We start from the raw sequence: 23,859 nt of genomic DNA, 5'->3' as shown, positions 1-23,859 counted from the left end.
TTGAAAATTAAACCTCCAGATGATGAAGGTTCTGACTCCAGGCATTCAAAAAAAAAAAAAAAAAGCCACTTACTGGGCAACACTGAGCACTTCAACATTGCTGAACACTTTAGGCCCACTTGACCTACACGCGGTGTTTCTTCTACTTCCCTCGTTGGCCACAATCCCTCTGATGAGCACCTTCAAAGCTTCATGAACTGAGCTGAAGTGTAGCTATCTTCCTTCAAAACACGTTGGAAGTACCCGCACTTTTATAGCATCTCCATGGCTAGAACACGAGTATCCAGCAACCAGAGCAGCTCAGGCTCCGGTTTTAGAGAGTGCAGAGTCTTGCACAGACATATTTTACTCTGAGGACAGCAGTAATTGGTAAGACAAGGAATTTTATTATTAGACTTTCCTCCATCAACAGTTGTAATAGTAAGAGCGAAAGAAAAGCAGGAAAAAAGAAGGCAGAAGAGCAACTAAGGCCCGTTTTCTTTATGGTCTTTATCAATAGGTATCGATGATTTAATGATTATTTTATTATTTCCATCACAATTTCATTCTGTGCTTAACACCACCCTTGGCCTGGGAAGATGCACTTCTTCCATTCCCCCACAAGCTACCCTCTTTTTGGATGTCGACGAGAAAAAGCACCGTCTCTTCCTCAAAACCAACCCAGCCCTTCTGGAGACTAAGCCACCTGTCACTGAGGTAACAGGGCGATGGAGCCATCTTCATTAGTGCTTACGCCGGATGCTATATTCCGTTTGGCATCCGTAACGTTGGGGTAGTAAATGAACAGACACCAGGAAATGCAGTAAGGCTAATTCCCATTCCAATAAATCACAGAGGACGTGCCCTCGTGGGGGGTGTTTTCAAGGCACATGATCCAACAGAGAGAGACCAGCAGTGTCTTGGCTGATGTCTGCCCAGGGGTATGCAGTCCCCTGACTTCTGCCGATTGAAAAGCTCAATACATTAAAGCAGTACCCCGGCCCCTAACACTTCCACAACTTCTTTAAACTTGCCTGCAGCTCAGACAGGAACGCCTCCTGCTCCACGGGCCAGAAGTCATGAGTTCTCTCCGCTTAATAAATCAGTCCAAAAAGAGTGAAGCTTCAGGTGACCACAGATTACCTTTTCCTTCCTTGGTCACCCTTCTAGGGATCCCCAGGACAGACGTGCCGTATTTCTGTCCCTTCTGACTTTCGGTAACGGGTCCGGTAACACCCAGAAGTAGGGCACCGTGGAAACCACTTGCAGAGACTCCATGGGAGGTAACCAACAGGCAAATAACCCAGAGGCTTCACCACAGACGAGACGCGGAGGGCAGCATTCCCACAGCATACGGCATGCCGAGCTCCCCCATCCACATGCCTGAGGAATACCCCCCACTCGTTTCTCTACCTTAATTAGGGCTCTAATTAGATCTTTTCCCTCACGCTTATTCCCACAGAACTGCTGCCTGCACCTTCCCTGCCTCACCCACGCGCACACAAATGGGTTTGGGCTCTCAAGTGCTCCCCACTGCCCCTTGGTTTGGGCGCTTCTATTGCCATTGTTAACTACATATAGGTATTTTGAAAACACTGTACCTACGCAATTCCTTATTGCTTCCACATTTCACTAACAACTCCCCTGTTCTCCGATTTCATACTGTCTCAACTTTCTTACTACATTCACGAGAGCCACCTCACAAAAGCCTACATTAGATAAGAGCCTTCCCTCCTACATACTCAGCCGACGAAGCAGCGGCAGACAGAAAGGAGCCTGTTCCCAGTCCCCCAGCTGCCTCCAGCTTGGTGGAACACAACCTCCTCCATTCAGCTTTTCCCTGTAACCCAGCACCAGAGAAGAGGAATGAAAGAAGCACAAGAAGAATCAAGAAGCATATCTTTTAAAAAAATCATATTAATCACATTCATCAATGGAATTAAGCGGCGACACCTCCCCATCTCTGGCTTAGCCAGCTCGCTCTCCTCTGCGCAGTGTCTTCATGGTGATCACCACAGGAGGCAACAAGGGTGGGGAATTCCTCTGTAAGGATCCGCTGCTTCTTATTTATGTAGGTAGGCGTCAAGCCAGAGCTCCCCCGAATCTTTCAAAGAGCTGCCAAGAGAGAACCACATTTCCTTAGAAACAAGGTAAGGAAATAAAAAGTCCAGGGAACAGAATCTTGTAGGAAGAATTCTCCTCTATAGTAAGCAAAGGAGATCATAGAGCGGTTTGGGTTGGAAGGGACCTTGAAAGACCATGCAGTCCAACCCTCCTGCAATGAGCAGGGACAACTTCAACTAGATCAGGTTGCTCAGGGATCTTCAGAGGCTAAGCAGTGTAGACTACAGCTCCTTGGAAAGATGAAGAACCACCAAACCACTGGGGCTACATCAGACAAAGACCAGAAGGGTAAAGCAAACAGCTTAATTAGAATGAAAACAAAAGGAGCAAGCGTGGCAGAAGAGAGACACATGACTGTTCAATGGAATAAGAAATATTTGGGGGGCCAGGAGGGGAAGAAAGGAAGAAAAAAGAAAGAATGAATGACAGTTCAAACTCATCTTTATGAAAACACCTCTTTCCCTGAAGCATACTCAGAGACGGAGGTGCCAGACCTGGCATCCTACTGACCTCTGATTCTTCAGAGCTGAAGAAATGGAGCTCTCCATCAGGTTGTTCCTACTGACACCTCCTGTCTGCTGCTTCTGAAACCAGCGCCATGGCTGGACAGTTTTCCGATCCCTTTCACAGTCATCTACACTATCGGCAGCTCTTCACAGAACTTCTGCGATCCAGGCTGGCTGTCCCATCCCTCCCCTTCCCACGTCCCTCGCTTGTTCACTCCGAAGTATTGGAAAACCTTTCACTTAGGGAAGGCAGCGGGTTGATACGTACTGCACTATGTCCGCAAAGGCAGTGAGCAACGGCTTGCACTGGTACTCAATACCATGTTTGGCACACAGGGACTTCACCAAAGGGGCCACCTTCCAGTAGTTGTGTCTTGGCATTGTAGGAAAAAGGCTGTGGGAAAAGAATATGGTGATTCAACGGCATCTATCACCACCCCACAAAATTCCTGCCCCTCTTCTGTGCCTAAACCTGGGAGTGCCTCAACCTCCCCTTGTGCCTGTGCCATTAGTGCTCCGTGGTGGTCCCTCTCACGCCCATTCAGTCGGTACCTGAACTAACCAGGAGGCTGGTAATTCTCACTCCTGCCCCATGCTACTCATATCTGAAGTGGTGTTGGTGCTCACCGGTGCCCCAAAAATTTTCTGACCCGTCACTTGGAGTTCCCATTCCATCCCCATTATAAAGAGCGTAAAATTTACCCACATTATGTTTTGTTCTTGCATTAGCTGATAGAAACACAGGGACCTTGTAGGCTCTTCAGACCCAGAGTAACTAACACTCCTTGAAATTCCCTCACATCCCCACACCAATCTTCAACTCACTGGTGCTCGATTTGGAAGTTCAGATGTCCACTAAACCAGTCATTGAATAAGGACTGATGAACATTACAGGTTGCCTGGAGCTGAGAGAAAAAACGGTAACATGTTAAGTGTTGTTTTAGGAATACCACTTCTCTTCCGTGTGCCAAACACAATGCTAACCACGTACAAGTTCCTAATCACCACGTGCCTTCCGGCTGAATACAGCAACTCCAAGAGCTATCTCCAGTCAACACGAGATGGCCATGCTTTGGCACACGATTGTTTGGGACATAATTTAGGAGAACAGAGTTGAATTCCCCAGTAAGATAAGCCATAAGAGCCACGAATTTCACCTCCCTCACTTAAAAAAACTGCGTAATGACTTCAGAACTAAAACAAGGCAGAGCACACAAGAGAGATCTTCATCCTGCATGCACGGAAAGCTCTCTATCTGGAGAGCATTGTAGCATCTCTAATTATTTTCCTTGAGGCATCTGTGCTCAGCATTTGAAGCCCCCACCCCATTTCTCCACCTTCTTTCTTTGCACTAATCACTCACTTCACACGGTGAGGACAAGCCGCTTACGTTTTCCTCTCTCGGTTCCCATCACTTCTGCGATCAGCCCTCTTGGGCATTATGCACCCAGACCTGTAACATCTCACCTTCAAAGCCACAGGTCTCTGGAAAGAAGGTCTTACCTGGGTAGAGAACCAGTCCTCATTCTTATCATAATCGATGTGCATCGGGATGTGATTCATTTGTGTAATCCAGACAAACCAGTTACTCTCTATAAACCTGTGCATATAAACACACGCAAAACCATTACTGATCTCGCACTGATGCGGTAACAAGTCAGTACAAAACACTTGCACACATACAAGCCAGTCGTTGCTTGAAAAAAAATGAACCTCAAAGATCTGATCAGCAGATCTGACCTACACACACCCCCTAAAGACACACGCCTGACAGACAACAACCGCGCTCTTGCTGAAAGCCATACGGAGACAGAAGAACAGGGAGCCCATGAGAAAGATAACCAGGAGACTGAAGAAAAGACACGAAGGATCGATGTAAACTGGGTAAAGAAAATGGAGGAGTTATAAGTGGAATGATACCTGACCAACAGATGAAGGCCCAGGACACCCTTCACCCCCAGTAAGGGTAAGTAGGTGAGAAAGAATCGGATGTAGAAGCTCAGCATCCAGGCCAGATCCTGTAGTATACGGAACAGATAAAACTTCATTAAGAGGAAGAATTACTGGCTTCTAAATTTACCATCCACTCTATGCGGTACTCCCTTTAAAACCTCCCGTAATATCTTCTACTGATGGATTTTTCCTCCCCAGCCCCATCGCAAAGCCATCTGACACACAGCCACTCCCCAGCCGTTCCTGCGCTCGGGAATTACCCCGGTCTTATGAGCCCAGCACAGGGCAAACACTAGACAGGACCTGCTGTAAAGCATCGCGTTTTCCTCCAGATCCAAAGAGAAAGCAAGCAGTGAGAAAACGAAAAACCTAGCTAATTGAAAGAATAAAGAGCTCTGGTTTACCTCCCTCTCATCTTTTTTGTTCCTCTTCACATCTTTTGCAATCACTGATTCCCCTCACGTTCCTTTTCTCCTGACTGTCCCACCTCCCCGCCAAGAACAAAACAGCAAGACGCCTTGTCTCTGAGCCCCACGTCTCAGAGAACGGACATATTTTTTTTGCATTTTTTCTAAAGTCTCTAAAAGCCACGCTATTCCTCGATCCCCTGACAAACAACTCTGAAATTCTACTACGCATCCCCTATTCCACTTCACACTGAGCTGTGAGGACTCCGTTTTAGGCTACCTGAAAGCTATTTGATTTTTAATACATCATTTTGCAAAACGGGGGTGCACTGAATCCTCCTCCAACCTCCCTCGATTTCTGCTACTTTCCCTCTTTTTCCGTGCCCGTAGGTTTTTATTGTATTGGCTTGGGAGAACAAAGAGTGGCCAGAATGACCACTTCTACCTTCAACTAGACTCTCATGCTACCTGAAGGACAAGTGCTGCACGAACACCAACTCTGCAGAAGAAGGAATGCTTCCAGACACTCGCACACCCTGGACTAAAGCAGAACATCAGAGACACTGTTTCCCAGCTCGTATACCCACACACCCCTTGCACTGAGACACACAGCCCAGAGTTCCCCCCAGTAATTTCTTGCGCTGAAACGTATCCGTAAAACAAGGAGAAGTCACCACTGGCACCTCGGAGCTGACTTACCACCCACTGTTTCCGCTGTATCACAAAGTAGAATATGTACCACTGGAAGTAAAGAGGCACCAGAGCTGGGGGACCGACTGGAGTGGAGAAATAGATTGCAGAGACATTAGCTGTGCCCTTTTATCCCAGCAAAGTGGACTGGAAAAGGAAGGGGTTGAGCGAACGCCGTCCATAGAACTGCGAAAGGGTAGGGTTACTCACTGATGAAGAAGTACTTGTGCTGGTGGTTATAAGGCATGAATTTCTTCTTTTGCGCACCGAGCTGTTAAAATAAGCAAAGTCCTCAGGCCGTGAAGACAGCTAAAGACATCTGTGCATACACTCCTACCTATGCTCTCGAAGAAATGCCTACTTGGATACCTCCTAACCTTTGGAAGAGATGTCCTATCAAGCCATGCCAGCTTCCACCATGCCATTGGCTTCATCTTTCCCTGGAACTTCCACCTATGACTGCTAAGCTAAGGTTTCGTCCTGCCTTGGATGCACGAAAGGCTGGGTAGTGCCTTGCGCCACCAACAGCAACGTGCGCTGGAAGCTCTTTCCCTACAGAGGGCACCGTCGCATAACACCACTTAAAACGAAAACCACACGAGGCACTGAGAGCAACAGTTTGCTGCCAATATAGCTTCAGAAAAAAAAAGGAAAACCTATGGTATTATTAATAAAAGTGTGTAGAACTCCCCGCCTACTTGCAATTAATCTCCAAAGCAGAGGAATGAGCATCTAGACATTAAACCGTGTCCCCAGGAACAAGGGTGAATAGATTATCCTCCCTCTGAGACTGCTAATTTTTCAGCGTTCACTGCATAGGCATAACAGATCACGTCACCGACTTCCTTGAGGAACTCCATTATATCCCGGTACATGTCCAAACCGATTCCAAATACCAGCCCTCCCTTAACTTCAATGCAAATCAGAGCATTTAAGCCAGCTGACACTATGAATTTACGTAACTATTTTTCTAAAGGACCGGCAAATGCTAAAGCCGGTTCAATTAACTTCAGAGTTGTACCAGAAATAGGTCTGGACTCCAGATGGGACGCGGTCTGACACCCACCGTCAGACTGAGACCGCTGAAATACCTTCTTTGATCAGTAATTGTAAACGTTCCAGTTAGTCCTTGCTTGCCAACCGCTGCTTCATTTCCCAAAACGCTAAAATTAGTCAAAGCTGATCTTGGTAAGGAGAACTACTTGCAATCTTAGCCTCATACAGCTGCAAGTCTCTCATCAGAGAAATATGAGCTTGTGATAAATATCTCATTCTTATTTTAAAACATAGCAAAAATAACTTCTGAAATTTTAAGAACACAAAAATCTCAGAAGTATTGAAGTGCTACTAAGGAATATTAGGGACTACTGGGAGGCAAAGCAGCACTATATAAAACAGCAAGAACCCAAAGCATTTTCCGGAGGTACTTCCCATCCTACAGAAGCAGCTTTGGTGGGTTGTTTTAAACCTTCAGAATAAATTTGGAAAATTTCAACCCACAGCAAGATTGTATTTGGGCAAAAAAACATTAAAACACCTGCTGCAATGTTAAGTATATGGAAGCTAGTGATGCACCAGGATCTTTTTCCTTCTTGCTTTCAAAGGCCACTAATGCCAAGCTGCGCCTTCTCTAAATTCCTGGATTACGGAGACAACTCACTGACCAACCCAACTGGTCACCAGTCTCCGAGCCCTCTGCAGCTTTCCAATTTTGAATGGTAATGCTGCGACCTCCCAGCCTCCACCAGGTCTCACCTCTACAGAGAGCGTTTTTCCCAAAGCGAAAAATAAGGGATGCATGTTAACGTCAGGGTCCTTTCGGAAGCAGTTGGGTTTAGCGTGGTGTTGGAAGTGGAGGTGGTTCCACCAGCTGGCTGGTGCTCCCTGCAGGAAGAGGGCGAGAAGAGAGTGCCATAACGAAGTTGCACCTTCTGCCCGCAGTCCTCCCTCCCCAGTAGCTCCTTGCATTTGCTCTCTTCTTACACTGAGACTGGTTTTGACTGCAGAGCATCACGGGCAAGGCTCTGGCAGTCCCTCTCAGCGCTGAATGCCCACCTTCAGATGGCCGATCACGAACTTGTGCACCCAGTGGTTCCATTTGGACTTGCTAAAGACGGAAAGGTGTCCAAAATCGTGCTGGAGCCAGCCAGCCTGTGCCTGGAATTAAAAAACACAAAACCACAACAGTGCTGCTGGGGGAAAAAGAGGAGTCAGGACGCTCTGCCTCTGACAAGGGCTTTCTCTTCTCCCACTCCCACGCTCCTCGCAACATACCCCTGGACAGCGAGAGCATTTCCTACTGAGACCCAATCCAAACACTTCTCTTTCGCTACAAAGCAGCGCAGTCCAGACTTTGCCTAATGACTTCTAGCCCCAGACAGTCGTTTTCATGAGGAAGGAAAAAAAATAAAAAAAAAAAATAATGAAAAAAGAGAAGTCACGGAGCTGAGAAACAGCATTTCTTCTCTTACAAAACTGCACTGAAATCGGCAACAAAGTCTCCTTTAAGGAGCAGCTTGCTGCTGCCTCCTCCGAGTACTTGTAATTCCAAGGGGATCATCTGGCCACAGGAGGAATAGCTGGGGCTTTGAGAGCTGCTCTGCCCCCTCCTCTAACTCACTGGAAGTTCCCATGGGAACACGGCGGCTTGGCCCCCGCACAGTGCCCTGGACTTCTGGCACAAGGGACCCGAGAAGCGTAGCATGGCTTTCATCGTACGAAGAAGGCTGGGAATAAGGAGAGCTTTGACAGGCTACGGGAAGGAAAAAGCAAGGCAAAACCTGCTCTACCAAAGAAGCGCGTTGTGACGCTGTAATTTTGCCCCTTCCGTGGAATCCAGGGAGAAACAGAATTTTGGGAAGTCCACAAAGATAAGATTGCTCCTGTGCTTAGGGCAATGAGCACCTAAGTCTCAAAGGACTGGATTTTGGTGTTTCTGGGGCTTCTTTTTGCCCAGCTGCTTACCTGGACAGTGCCCAGAAGCACTGCGGAGAAGAGGAAAGGCACCGTGGATGCTCCAAAATACCAGATGGTGAGCCAGGCTGCAACATCCAACAGCAAGATGTGGCAGAGATACAGGATGAAAAAGATGCGGTTGGGGTTGAGAAGCCCCATCTTCTCGACGGTTGCACGGAGCTCACGGAAATCTTCTACCAGCTTTTTCTGTGGGGAGATCCGAGAGTATCTGCTGGTCTGAAAATGCCTCAGGAACCCAAAGAGGAGCTCAGTTCCCCCTCTCTCAAGGGCCTACTGTGGCAATAGGGAAAAACTGAGGGTCTCCTGGAGACAAATCTTCACTAAGACTACGAATAACGACATGAAGTCAAGGGGAAGCTTCAAACCGACACAGTGATTTCAGGAGATCCTATAACTTTATGTACAGGGACTTCTGGCTGCCAGTAAGAGACCTTAAACAGCACTATTTCAACCCAAATATCAAGTTTTTAAGATACTTACATTCTTGCTGGGCTCAAAGCTGGGCTGATCTGGTGCCAGTTCCCCAATCAAGAGTGGGCTCATGTACTTTCTTACGAGCGTCTTGTCGAGATGAAATGCTATGAAAGGATCCTGAAATACAGATACAAGAACAGGCTGAAGAAAAACGATTGTTCAGGTGGCAGCAAAATAAATATATTTCATGATTTCATATTTCCTGGACTCCACAGAAAGCTGAGTCAAGTCAAGTCAACCCAACTAATGGAGCTGGCTGAACCAGATTTTACTGTCACAAATCTCACTGCTTTTTTCACACCGTAAATGGCCATTTGAACTGAATTTTCTGTATCGTTTTCTGTCTCGATGCTGTTAAGTACAGGTCACCAAGAAACATGGGCTCACTCCCGTCTTACTTCTGTATCTGAAAATTTCATATCCTGTTGAACCTCAAGATACATCACCTCAACGACTCTGTCTCTCTTTTGTCTTTAGCTTCCACCTTATTTTTCCTCAGCCCCCACATCCTAAAATTAAAGCCTGACTAGGGAGAAGGGAGAGATGTTAACTAGCCGAAGTGGGAAAAATAATGGGACAAGGAGGACACACAGAGGGGATGGCAGCTTCTGGTGACCCACACCAACCTCTCAAACGCCCCAGGTTGTTCCAAACGTGCTTCCTTGGCAATCCCCAAAGCCACATCTTCCTAGAGTAGCTTTGTTTTCTTGCTCCCTGCCTCCTGTTCCCTATCTGGTTCCCCTCTATGTTTCCGAAGAGCCCCCGGAAAAGGCCTTTTTTTCCCTCCTTACCTTTCAAAAGATCCCTGTTAGGGAAATCGGCTACTTTTCTCATTTAAATGTAATGTCAATCTCCATGGAAACCAGGCAGACAGGTGAAAAAAAAAATCACTCATGATTGGTATCACTATAGATTCTATCACTATATTTAGATTACAAAGCCCCTGAGCACACATGGCAGTTTGACATCTACTTCCTACTGGAGATCTCCCATATACCTCCTTTTGCATATTTCTCTCCCGGGTGTCCCAATTAACACATACTTTACGATCTCCCTCAGCCTAAGGATGCCTGTCCTTGTCTGAGACAGTATTTGCCCGCTGTGCGTCAGCGTGGAAGCCTCCCGCACTACGCACTGTTCAGCGCTACCATTACTAGCACATCGTTGCACGCTTTTAAAATAAATTGCCATTTTAAAAGATCTCTAGTCAAGAAAGGGGTTAAAAAAAAAAAAAACAGCTGATGTTGCCAGCTCGGGGCCATTGTACTTCAGAGGGAGCATCCTCCCTGCTCAGCCTTACGGGAATAAAGGAGGGAAAGAGGAGAGGGGAGGGTACGTTTGCATTTTCTCATTGGAAGAGGGGGAAAAACATGGGGAGGAGTATGTGGGCAGATCAGAGGAGGATGGTACCACAGGTTTAGACCAATCCTTTCCATGGAGGCAGTGCAATCCTAAATGGAGGTTAAGGGACCGCTGATTTCGCCTCCTAGAAATCAGAGCACTCCAGTGGCATTCACCGCACTAAAAGTGTTCTTTACTCTTTTTTTTTTTTTTTCCCCCCCTGTTTTTGCGGAGCCTGATTCTTCCCATTTACAGGACAAAACTATTAGAAAAGTTGGAATTTACTTGGCTCGGGTTCCTGAGCGGTCAGCAGTTCGGTCGCAGCCAGCAGCGACGCGGGTGATAATGCCTGAATAATGCAGCTATCCGACCATCGAACTGTGTTCAGCCCCATGTGCCGGCCGCTGCGACCGACCCCCTTCTGACCACGCAACGCCGGCGGGGCTTCGAAAATGCACATGTGCGCACCTTGACCTCGTGAAGTATGAGCAAATTCACTTATTGTCGTCAGCTTTGCATTACATGCATATGAGGAAGTGAAGGAAAGCGCTAGATCCCAATTTCCACCCTTTCTGCTCAGGGACAAGACTGCAACGAAACTTGGCCCACCCTACAGGTAGCTTCAACACCCCACACGCGCCCTCGGGACTAAACACCTATATTTGGAGAAATGCATTTTCTTTTGTGAAAGGCACAAGCAGATAAAAGAAGGAAGTACACTGCCAAAATCACCCCACACCCTGCTGCCAATTCAAACATCACTTGCTCCGCTTCGCGATCGTCGTTGGCATTCAGACATGAATGATTATATTTCTTTGGAGACTGAAACGCGTCTTTCAGCGACGTTCTGCACTAGTGCCATTGCTTGGAAACACCGTGCTGGGTTTTTAAAGTTAGAGGAGGCTGAATGCACTCATTCACGTGCTTATATATACTTACATATACTTATTCGTGCTTATTCACAATATGTGTATCTGCGCGCAACCGGTGTCGCTACCAATACCTCGGAGTTTCTGTTCAGTTCTGTTCTGTGGCTACACATGTATAAAAACAGGAGCACTCCTACTTACTGCAAGCGTGCAAAAATCGTTGGGTTTCCCCCCAGATTTACGCCCCGCTGCGGACACCCTATTTCCGCACGTTTTAGCTACTCCTTCAGAAATATTACCTCGGAAAACCAGTCCCCCGGGACCCCTGGCGCTGCCTGCAGCACCGGTGGGGGGGGAACACAGGCCTGTCCCTGCCCCGAGCATCCCCCTCCCACCGCCGGGGACCGACACCCCCCCGCCGCCGCTCACCGTGGCGTCCTGCCCGGCGTAGTGGCTGATGACCCGGGACCCCCCCGGGTGCCGGCGGCAGAAGTGGCTGATGTCGTACACCTTCCTCTCGATCACCAGCCAGCGCTCCTGCGGCGGCGACCCCCGCCCGCTCCGCTCCCGGATCTCCTCCCAAGTGAAGCGCCGCAGCGGCCGGCCCGGCTCGGGGTCCTCCATGACTGGGCTCGGTTCGGCTCCGCTCGGCTCGGTTCGGCTCCGTTCGGCTCCGCTCGGCCCGGTTCGGCCCCGCTCGGCCCCCGGCGCCGGACCCTTTGCGCTCCTTCCCCACCCTCCCTCTCGAAACCCCGCCCTCCCATTGGCTCCCGGTGCCCCCAAGCCACGCCTCCTCTCGATTCCCCCACGCCCATTGGGCCCCGCTCGCCTTGTGCCCGCCCCCCCCCGGCGGGGCCGGAGGCGATGGCAGAGGGGCCGCCGCGCTCCCGGGGATGCGGCGTTCCCCGGGGATGCGGCTGGGCTGCGGTTTGGTGATGGAAATCACTGAAAAGGAGGAAAATCGGGGCCCCCGCAACAGGCAGCTGCCTGGCATCTCCGGACGTGATAAGTTACAGGCCGTGACATCCCGTTGGTGCAGCCATAGGCACAGGATGGAATTATTTCGGGCATATTTGAGGGCTCCCTATAGACCTCATCATCTTGTCTCCCTCAAAAAGTAGCCGGTTACAAGATGCATTCCTCAAAGCATCGACGCTGGTGCCAGGGCTATTTAAATGCCTCACCTTCCAACCAGGGGAATGGGATAAACGCACCTTTATATAGATTTGCTGATGGTATCAAACTGGGGGCAGCAGTTGGGGTGCCGGAGGGTAGGAAAGAGGGGGCAGGCTGATGAGGACATGGAATCACAGAACAGTTTGGGTTGGAAGGGACCTTAAAGCCCATCCAGTGCCACCCCCTGCCCTGGGCAGGGACACCTCCCACCAGCCCAGGTTGCTCCAAGCCCCGTCCAACCTGGCCTTGAACCCCTCCAGGGATGGGGCAGCCACAGCTTCTCTGGGCAACCTGGGCCAGGGGCTCACCCCCCTCACAGCAAAGAATTTCTTCCCAATATCTAAGCTAAATCTGCCCTTTTCAAGTTTGAATCCAACATCACAGAGCTCAGCACCAGCAAACGCCCAGTCCTGCGCTGGGGAGGTAAGAAACGTGGGAAAGGGACCAACACACCAAGCGGCTGGTCCTGGATGGAAAGGACAGAGGTGTGGTGGTCCATGTTATATGCCAGATAAAGACACAGCCTGGAAAATTATATCATGAACCAGATTTAGGGTTTGGAGCAAGCAGAAAAGGCCAAGGACCCAAGACATCAATGGAGGAACGGTGCGTAGGCTCTGCAGTGCAATCCGCACCCAAGCTGCTTCTTTTCAGATCACTTTTACAACCTGTTTCTCCTCATTTCTGGACTGAGGATGCCTCATCTTCCCTCCCCTTGGGTTTGTTTCCCCTTTCCAGCAAAACCCTTGCGCTCTTCCATCTCTACAGCTTCTGCCAGGACGTGCAGCCAGTGGGAGGAATGGTGTCACGGCAGGTATATCACATTATCTGTCTGCTTGATGGCGGTCTGCGGCTGATTCTTCATACAATAGGGTGCTGAATAATGCTAGAAGAGCGAATGATGCTAAAACACAGATCCCTCTGTGCGGGACTTCATACATCATATGTATACATTTCAAATGTACATTAAAATGCCTCTCTCCGCATCCAGCTCCCTTCTTGCTTTCCCCAGCAGCAACAGTCTTCTCTCTGAACCCTCATTACGGATTCCCAATTTCTTTGTTTTCACTCACACCTTCCGATCTGACCTAGTTACAGCAATTCCGGTTGAAGGTAACCATAGAAACGAAGACCCACCAGACTGCATCCCTTCTTGCTCTGAACATCACCTGATTGCCACCTCCCATCTTTCTAGCTTGGAATTCTATGCCTGCAAAACACTGGATCGAACACCTTTTATTCCCCTCCCTTTAGCAATGCTGCAGCTACTGCATTGAGTGCGGCACCCCTGCTTCTGCACATTTGCACCGTCGTCCATGAAAGACAAGGCTCTCTCCTGATCTCAGCAAAAATGAAGTTACTTTGTATGTTGACTGCTGACCATCTCACAAACATAAACAGAAAAGACATTAATAAATTATGTTTAGCGTCTTTTTAAATGTAACCATCACATTCGGAACGGTGCAGTAATTATTTCGATTTCTATTTTTTTCTGATTATCTATTGCACAAAAGAACAGTTATCCTAAATTTTAGCTGATTTTTCATCATGAATACAGGGAGTCACTGGTCAGTTTTCTTTTACTCATGTACCACATAAAAAAAAAAAAAAAGTCTAACTTCCTACACAAGTAAAACCTTCGGAAACCTGTTTTAAGGGGTCTGCACAATAGCCAAAACGCATCACTGAGCTTGATAAACTGCAGTCTTGTTCCCCTCATATGCCTCCTCTGATTTCAGCAGGACCAGAAGCTATAAGGGATGTTCACACCTCGTTAACGGATTCTCCCAGGCAAAATTACACAACAGTCCTTGGAATTACTTACAAAGCTTCTTCTGATATAAAATCTGTGGCTCTGTTTCTTTTCCCCTCAGTAGACAATTCAGCCTGAGACAAGACATTGTGGAGGCTACTTGAATCATCGCCCTCCCAAGCAGTGGAGGTTTCCGTGTCCGGCTACAAGCTGCCAGTTGTCAGCAGTGGTTGGTTCTCCTGCCATTGCCATACGCAGGGTCTCAGCGGGTCTCGGAGAGGCAAGAAGGATGTCTTTGTGATAAAGACCGCAAGGGAAACCCAGCTGCCCTTACACACTGCTGAGCATCCTGCTGCAACCAGTGGCATTAACAAAGAGTCAATCTTTGCTGGAAGACAATGAACTGGGTAAAGCCAGACCTCTTCCAACAGCATTTCTTCTTAGTGTTCTGGCTCTTTTAGCTCCACTGCTCCTGTCTCCATTTCTCCTTATTGTCACGATCTAGCTGTGACCCAGCTCCCTAAGCTATTGAGGCTCACCGAAAATCCGAGGGGAGATAAGAGATGCTCTTTCACTCAATCTTCTGATCTGGCCACAATTCATTCTGAGCATCCTAGGTGACTAGAGATCGTCAAAAAACAGAGAAAATATATTAAAACTCCTTACGTCACCACCATGATTTGGTTGTAACATACTTTCAAACACCTGAGTGACCTGGGCGATGGGGGATCACTACATACCCAGGCAGCTGGTGAGCAGACCAGTAATAAAAAGAAACAGAAGAGATGGACTGCAAGGATGGCAGCCTTTATTTTGCCATCTCAAAGCAGGGGAAAATGAGTTACAACGATCCGTGGTGAGGGCTGAACCCACAGAAAATAGGAGATTTTAAAAGAAAACTAATATGCTGAAAAAAACCCAGTTTAAAATGGCAAAGTCTAACAAGAAGAATCAGCCCTTGGGCTTTTGTTCAGCCCAAGAAAAGCTTGGGATACAGGCTGCGTGGGGACTGCCGTGTGAAGATTTACAAGAGGCAGGCTTGGTCGCCAGTGCAATTAAAACGCCTACGCTGATGAAGCAAACGCAGGAGGAAACCACCAATTTCAGCATCATACTCCTCACAGGGAAGAGCCTGGAACTGTTGAGAGCTCACTGTAACACCACTCCCACACCAGGCTTGGGCAGGTGCATTGGAAGGATTAAAATAACATCAGAAAAAGGGGTAGATACTGGAAAAATCGTTCCTTTATTCTTGTCGACCGTCGCATTATTGGGAATGAGCTGTAATAGTTGAATAATTTGGATTAAATGAGCTAGTATTGTACCTGGCGCTACTTGTGTGAACTGCTAACGCTTCGTACCGACAAAAAATTATTTTTTTCTTTGCATATAAACAGTTTTTCTTCAGCCCATGTTAACTGCGTGGAGTAATTCCTCCAGTACTCTGCCCTAACAACTGACTGTTAAAACTTAGATGCAAAAACCATCCAAGAGGGAAAGAATGAATACATGCTAGTGCGGACTAGCAGAGGAAGACTGGGATTTGGGAGGAGTTCACGTCTTGCCAGAAAAAGCAACCAGGAATCACTATCCGTAAGGGCTGGGTTTGCGGAGATTAAAATCAGCATATTCTTTTGTCCTCCAGAAGGTGAAAATTAAGATCAGTAACTGAGGGAGCAAGGCAGTGATTGTTTAGAGTTTTTCACGTTTCAAAGCGGAATTGTCCATCGTAGGATGGACTTGTAATTACAACTTATTACAGATGAGACTAGACTGACAAGGCAGCGGCAAGAACGGAGCTTTTTTTCTCCTTATTCTTGCCCTGATGGGTACGTGCAACGTCCGCTGCTTTCTCTGCTAAACGAATGGGATTATGTACTCTGCTTCCTTGGCATCCGGACCAGTTTGTGCCCTGACCCTGATAATCCCACACAGCCAACCCAAGATCCACTGCGGAATGAGAAATTCATGCCAGCGATGGCAGCACAAAGGGAATTTCTGTTTGTTTGTTGGTGGGTTGCCTTGTAAAGTCAGTTGGCTCTCAGCCACTCTCCCATGACTGGAAAAAGCGTCACCAACTCAAGATATGTCAGAGTGAAAAAATATCAAACACATCTTTGATGGCATTTTGTCTTTGTTTTAAATATATCAACTTAACTAGCCACCTCTAGTAGCACATGATCACAGAATCACAGAATCTTCAGAGTTGGAAGGGACCTCTAGAGATCATCTAGTCCAACTCCCCTGCTAGAGCAGGATTGCCTAAAGCACATCCCTCAGGGCTGCATCCAGGTGAGTCTTGAAAATCTCCAGAGAAGGGACTCCACACCCGCCCTGGGCAGCCTGTTCCAGTGCTCTGTCACCCTCACCGTAAAGAAGTTTTTCCGTGTATTTGAACGGAACTTCCTATGTTCCAACCTGTGCCCATTGCCCCTCGTCCCGTTACTGGGAACCATTGAAAAGAGTCTGGCACCATCCTCCTTCAACCCACCCTTTAGATACTTGCATGCCATAATAAGGTCTCCCCTCAACCTTCTCTTCTCCAGGCTAAAGAGTCCCAGCTCTTTCAGCCTTTCCTCATAAGGGAGATGCTCCAGTCCCTCAGTCATCTTGGTTGCCCTTCGCTGGACTCGCTCCAGCAGTTCCCTGTCCCTCTTGAACTGGGGAGCCCAAAACTGGACACAGTACTCCAGGTGTGGCCTCACCAGTGCAGAGTAGAGGGGGAGAATGACCTCCTTCGACCTACTGGCCACACTCTTCCCTATGCAGCCCAGGATTCCATTGGCCTTTTTGGCAACAAGGGCGCATTGTTGGCTCATGGATAATTTACTGTCTACCAGGACCCCCAGACCCTTCTCCTCAGAACTACTTCCCAGCATGTCCGCCCCTAACCTATACTGGTGCTTGGCATTCTTCCTTCCCAGGTGCAGGACCTTGCACTTGCTTTCGTTGAACCTCGTTAGGTTCAACATGATCATGAGCTACGTATCAGAGCAGAGGAAGCAAAATGACCAACTCTATGCAGAATATCTGAAAAGAATTAGATCAAAACCTACGTTTTCCAACAGACGTTTTTCCGATTAAAGTTACAAGCAAAGGAAATTTAAAGAAGATTTAACAGTGACTCCAAGAAATTCACGTTTCTTCCTTTTCACAGATTTCTAAAGGTCAGGGGGCTTTTAATAGTCTAATGCTCTGTATGATGAGGAACAGAAAATAATTTATTTGCCGCGGTAACCAGCGTTTGATTAAAGCATGTGCTTCTGAAAAGCGTGTAGCCTTGACTTGAAGATAATGCATTAATATTCCTAGTATATATTCTGCTTAACTACTAAAATGTTGTGCCTTGAAAGTTTAATTTGTCTGGGTTTTGACTTAGAAAATACTTACTGTTTTTTTTTTTACAGGTCTCTCCTAGACTAAAAATCAATCGGTTCTGGTATTTCCTCTCTACGGGGGTACTTCCACTCCATAAGCAAGTAATTTCGTGATTTTTATTTTAACTTTTTGTAGCCTAAAAAATTGCAGAGAGACTCACGACGCGTTGATCAACAGTGGAAATCTTTCAGGGGGGTTTCCTGCACTTTAACGCTGCATATTCTGTACCCACGTTTCATCCTGAAACTCCCACATCCCCGGTCTTCAGGCACCTGGAACTAAACATCCAAGTTAAGAAATACATTTACGCAAACCTTTTGTCCAGTAAGGAATCTCACGGACACGGGTGGCAATAGAATGGTTCTACCAGGAGTGATGTGGAGACACAAGAGGACTTCAAAGGGGATAAGAGACTGTTATGTTCAGTATGAAACCATCACTCTCGAATTATTATTTATTCGTTTCATATTTTAACACCTAAAAGCCTTGTCCACAGCCCTGTTTTACAGAGCGCTGTATAAGTATCTGCTCTTAAAAAACTTCCTTGGTGGCTGGCAGAAGAACAAAAGGCAACGAGGGGACAACAGCAGTCAGATGTGTTAGTAAGGGACAGTTAAACTCTGAACTGGGAGCACAGTGTTATTAATGAGCCAGTTTTCTTAAGGGCTTCATATTGACCTAAGAACAACATATAAATGGTTTTGAAAATGGAAGCACTCTTCCCAAGCTCCAGAGAGAAAAAAAAGAGGTTGAGATATTTTATTGTAGCCTGGGATCCCCGTTTTAAATATTCACATGAAGAAAAAAGGTCTTTCCCTTCGCTTGAAAAAGGCAAATGGAGTTTTCCTTGTGGGTACACGTAAATGTTGAGATTTCAAAGAAGGTGCAGCCATGTATGGAACTGATTATTGTTTTTTCTTTCTTCAGGGGAAGAATACTCCATCCTGAAAGCCCGGGCCAAGGATCCATTCTTCACCCAGTGAAGTACACAGTAGTTATTGCTTACCTTTGGATAAATTACTGCTCGTTACTTCAGCGTCTTGGGGTGTCCTTCTGCTTGAATCAGCTTCCTCTGGTGCAGAATCATCTCTCTTGGTGATACGCAGAACCGCGTCATCCCTCATGCACCCATCTGTTCTGCACGGTGATGGCCAAGGGTGTTGCCTCCTCAGAGCCATTAGCTGATTGCTGCTCAAGCACTAGAAATCTGTTTCAGGGAAGAGACAGAAGGAAGAGTTTGGTGTCTGCTCCTAAGGGATGTTTACTTTTGTTATTGAAGTGATGCAGCAACGGCATCCCTACCCAGCCGTTGGGTTCCCTCACCTCAGGCTCCATGCTCCAGCATCCCTTTCCCCAGTCAGGATGTCATTTAGCTGTTCCCCACTGTGTTTGAATTTATTATTCACCATCTCAACCCAAGCTCTGACCTCCTCAGCCTTTCCTTTTAGTGAAAGGGAGGGAAAGCCTGAGGTCCTTTCTCTCTTTACGTGTATTTTTTTCCTTGGCAGAGTAACTGAAGGTAGCTAAAAGTCTAACGATGCGGCTAAATTGGATCTTCACTCTATTTTTCTCTCAATGTCCTCAGTTCCTGCCTCCTCTTTCCCCTTCACATCCCTGCTCCATGTCCTTCCCGCTGCTCCCTTCCTTCCTTTGCCCACCACGTGCCACGGAGCCAGCCAGCCCTACCAGGTGGCCACTGATGGATGTCCAGCTTATTAAACTGGGGAGAAGGAGGATATTCCCTGCATCCCTGAGGGCCACTGCGCAGCTGCAGTGCATTTCCACATGCTGGGTGCTGCTATCAAAATCATCCTCCAGGTATTACTGGAGACTCTATTCCTCTCTAAAAGGCAGATTAAAAACATCTTATCTGATCTTACCAACTTCGACATAAAACGCTATCAAGGGATGGGACAACAAACTCAAAAGTTGTGATTTCTAGTACATGTCTAAAATACTTCTCTCAGGGTCTCAGTTTCTTTCTTTTACATTAACAAATCAATGCGTGACATGGCAGAAAGACACCTGAACTACCAATTTGCCCTCATTTTACCCTGTTCGCTAACCCAGCAAGATGCCCTTCACTTACTCATTAGCTTACGCTTTTCTATATTGCCCTGAAGAGCAGACATACCCCTTCTATCTATGCCCCCTATAAAAGCTCTTCCGCTTTGCGCTTCTCTATATCCCCTTTTCCGTGCTTTCTTTGCCATTTCTCACGTTTTTCGCCCCCCCCCCCATCTCGTGACTGCCCAATTAAACTCAGGGCTTTTATGTCCCTTACACAAGCTCTTTGTGCTGTTAAAGCTACACCGGGCAACAAACGCAGCCTTTCACCTACTTGGCCACAGAAGAGAGTCTGTTCTCCTCCCATTGCCGTGGCTGGTTTGCGCTCCAGGAGCCAAACAAAACCTCAAACAAGTGCCATGGAAAGCCTTGACAGTGTGACAGCCTGCACTGCAAGAAAATGATGGGGTGATAGCCCTGGATTATTTATTATTTTTTTTTAATAGGCACCTTTCAACGACTCATCATTACCTTCTTACACAATTATCTATGTGAAACACCCAGATGAGGAGTTCAGCGTGCAGACTTTACGTTTATGCCCATTTCACAGGTACAAGAGCCGATTCCAAAGTGTCCCCACCTCCTTACCAGTTCGTTTTTCAGGAGAGATGACTTTCTCAGGCAAACATACCATTCAAGCCCAGTGTTTGTGTATGTAGCCAGCCCTGCGTTGATTATCCACTGCTTAAAGTCATCGGATCTGCACTATGAACTCCCATGGACTGATTGATAAAGCTTTTTGTATACACAGTAACCACCAATTTCAATAGCACTAACACATTCCTGCTGCGGAGCAGCCACCTGGTGGACTCTGACCACCAGATAATACTGCGGGTTACCAATAATACGTATCTTTATCTCTACGTGTCAAAAGAAGTCACGGCTTTCGACCCGTTGTGGACAGCGAGGGCGCAACCTTCAGTTAGGACACAGAACAAGTTAAAATCTTTCATGAATTTGGAAATTAATTTCCTTTCAAAAAATCTGGCTTTGCAGTGGATCCCCCCCACTTTCTAAGAGTAAAACATCATTAGTGAAGCTTGAAGAGGTGCATCCTAAAATAATCAATTCCAGTATGTTTTCTTACTCCTTTCTCTGCGCTGCCCAGTGGCCCTCTCCATCTTCTTAGGCATCTCTATGTTCTTCACCTTTGCAGTCATCTTCTGTATAGAATTACAAAGTAATGTGGTTTGCAAAGGACCTCTACAGTACAACCTCCTGGCTCAAAGCGGATCTGCTGTCCCTCTCGGCACAGTCACTGAAACTCGAGGACCAGATCTTCAGCCGCTATTAACAGGGAAATCACCGGGATTCACCAATTTGCAGTTGTACGTGATTCTACTCTGCAGAATCAACGGAGCAAGGGGTGCTGCTGGGTCTTTGTTCTGAACTACTACCAGAACTGGAAAAGTTAAAGTAATTCACATCATCCAATAGATACGCTATAAATTACGGAATCACGGAATCTTCAGAGTTGGAAGGGACCTCTAGAGATCATCTAGTCCAACTCCCCTGCTAGAGCAGGATTGCCTAAACCACATCCCTCAGGGCTGCATCCAGGCGAGTCTTGAAAATCTCCAGAGAAGGGGACTCCACACCCTCCCTGGGCAGCCTGTTCCAGTGCTCTATCACCCTCACCGTAAAGAAGTTTTTCCGTGTATTTGAACAGAACTTCCTATGTTCTAGCTTGTGCCCATTGCCCCTTGTCCTGTCACTGGGAACCATTGAAAAGAGCCTGGCTCCGTCCTCCTTAAACCCACCCGTTAGATACTTGTAAACGTTAATCAGGTCCCCCCTCAACCTTCTCTTCTCCAGGCTAAAGAGTCCCAGCTCTTTCAGCCTTTCCTCATAAGGGAGGTGCTCCAGTCCCATAATCATCTTGGTTGCCCTTCGCTGGACTCGCTCCAGTAGTTCCCTGTCCCTCTTGAACTGGGGAGCCCAAAACTGGACACAGTATTCCAGTTGTGGCCTCACCAGTGCAGAGTAGAGGGGGAGAATGACCTCCTTCGACCTACTGGCCACACTCTTCCCTATGCAGCCCAGGATGCCATTGGCCTTCTTGGCGACAAGGGCACACTGCTGGCTCATGGAGAATTTGCTGTCTACCAGGACCCCCAGGTCCTTCTCCTCAGAGCTGCTTCCCAGCATGTCCGCCCCTAACATATACTGGTGCTTGGCATTCTTCCTTCCCAGGTGCAGGACCCTACACTTGCTTTTGTTGAACCTCATGAGGTTCTTCTCTGCCCAGCTCTCCAGCCTGTCCAGGTCACGCTGGATGGCAGCACGGCCCTCTGGAGTGTCGGCCACCCCTCCCAGCTTGGTATCATCAGCAAACTTGCTGAAATTACAGCTGAGAAACAATAATAGACCTTTATATGCAATGATTTTCAAACTGAGGACTGCGGGCTGCTGGGAGTCCATGAACCACCGCGTAGGGGTTCCACAAAGATGACTGGGAAAAACACCTACAGCACAGAAGTTTAAATTCACTAGCCATGGACCTCTCACTGGGATAACAAATCAAAGCAGCCGTTTATTGCCCCACAGAGCCAGTCAATGTAGATTTGACAGGCATCCTGATTTCCCTCGGGATTTTCTTCTACACGTGGAATCTCGCAGCTGGAAGCGGCGCTCTCCTCCTTCTCCTCCACCAGAGCAGCACAGAGACTGACACGAGCCAAGCTCTGGTGTGGGGATGGTACCACGGTATTTCTTAACAAACAGAGCTTAGAAGAGGCTGACTTTCATAGTTAGAGCCCTTGCTTCAGAGCTGTAGCCTGGAAATTCAAATAGTGCAGAGCAAAAAGACTACACTTAAAAACCAGAGCAGCAGAGTATCAATAGATACATCATGCAACAGGATCGAAGAAAAAATAAATTAGAAGTGTCTCAGAGTTGCACCTAAATTAAAAATATCCTGCCGTGTTACCTACTCTACCTCCTTCTGTTCACCTTCCTTGATTGTGCTTTCTTGTAAAAAGATCTATAGAATGCAAAGGTGGAGAAATGACAACCTGGGGGGAAAAGAAAAAGGCAAGGCTGTATGTTCACGACAAGGGTCCGTAACTTTAACTGCTGGAAGTGTTTATGTTTCTTTAGATAAAATTTCTCACTTCATTGCATTTGGAGTTCTTTAAGTACAACTTTAACACTGCATCCCTGTAGACTCTCGCTATCAGGTGGTTTTACGCACGCTGCCCTTCCAGGATGCGGTAATTGGTACAGAAGTCATTACTGCACCGCTCAGTCAATGAGGTGGCTCAACATTTCACGTCACCCAGCCCCAGACCCTCCAGACTGAACAGATCATAGAATCACGGAATGGTTTGGGTGGGAAGGGACCTTGAAGCCCACCCAGTGCCACCCCCTGCCCCGGGCAGGGACACCTCCCACCAGCCCAGGTTGCTCCCAGCCCCGTCCAACCTGGCCTTGAACCCCTCCAGGGATGGGGCAGCCACAGCTTCTCTGGGCAACCTGGGCCAGGGGCTCACCACCCTCACAGCAAACAATTTCTGCCTCAGATCTCATCCAAATCTCCCCTCTTGCAGTGGAAAACCCTTCCCCTCATCCTATTGCAGATAAATGATTTGCTGGCAAGGTTTCTTCCTATAAACCATCACGGATTCATTTTGCTTATAGGATGATTTCGCAAAGGACGGCGCACAAAGAAAGCTGAGACAGGCTTATATACACAATTATTTTTTTTTTTTTTTGGCTGAATCCTCAATTTATGGCATGCATGGACCTCAAAGCTATTTTAGCGGGGACAAAAGCAACCAGAAAACCCAACTCAAAACAAAACAAAAAAACCAAATAAAAACAAAACAAAAAACCCACAACCAAGACAAGGAGAGAAAGACAGAAAAAAAAAAAAAAAGAGAGCAGGAAAACCACCTTTCTGGTGACCAGCCAGGAACAAAAGCAATACGGTCTTCCAGACAACTGTCGTCTTCTGGCCGCCCTCTCCAGTGGGGTGGGAGCCCACAGAGCAGTTTTCCAACAGTAATGAGAGTTTTCACCAAAAGCCACTTAAACTCATTACTGGGTGCTCCCGCCTGGGATGATGTTAGCACCGACCGGAGCGCACTTGATGAGGTGCAGGAATTGCATGGTCCATGCAGATGTAACATACAGTAGTTATTGGCCATGTCAATGATTCATCTACT

At 47.4% G+C, this 23,859-nt stretch overlaps 1 protein-coding gene across 1 annotated transcript; it reads right to left on the bottom strand.

Moving 5' to 3' along the window:
* Positions 1–378: 378 nt before the first annotated feature.
* Positions 379–12,008, bottom strand: LOC128909505 (acyl-CoA (8-3)-desaturase-like). Its single transcript, XM_054201247.1, has 12 exons — positions 11,749–12,008; positions 9,116–9,226; positions 8,624–8,821; positions 7,715–7,816; positions 7,415–7,543; positions 5,870–5,930; positions 5,669–5,745; positions 4,530–4,627; positions 4,113–4,209; positions 3,435–3,514; positions 2,878–3,003; positions 379–2,094 (listed from the first exon to the last, which is right to left on the bottom strand). Exons 1-12 carry the CDS (start codon positions 11,941–11,943, stop codon positions 2,043–2,045), a joined length of 1,326 nt encoding a protein of 441 aa, XP_054057222.1. The 5' UTR covers positions 11,944–12,008; the 3' UTR covers positions 379–2,042.
* Positions 12,009–23,859: the final 11,851 nt, after the last annotated feature.

Source organism: Rissa tridactyla, chromosome 4 (assembly GCF_028500815.1).
Source record: "Rissa tridactyla isolate bRisTri1 chromosome 4, bRisTri1.patW.cur.20221130, whole genome shotgun sequence".
NCBI lineage: Eukaryota > Metazoa > Chordata > Aves > Charadriiformes > Laridae > Rissa > Rissa tridactyla.
Note: the sequence above shows the minus strand (reverse complement) of the source record. Positions and strands in the feature narration are given on the sequence as shown.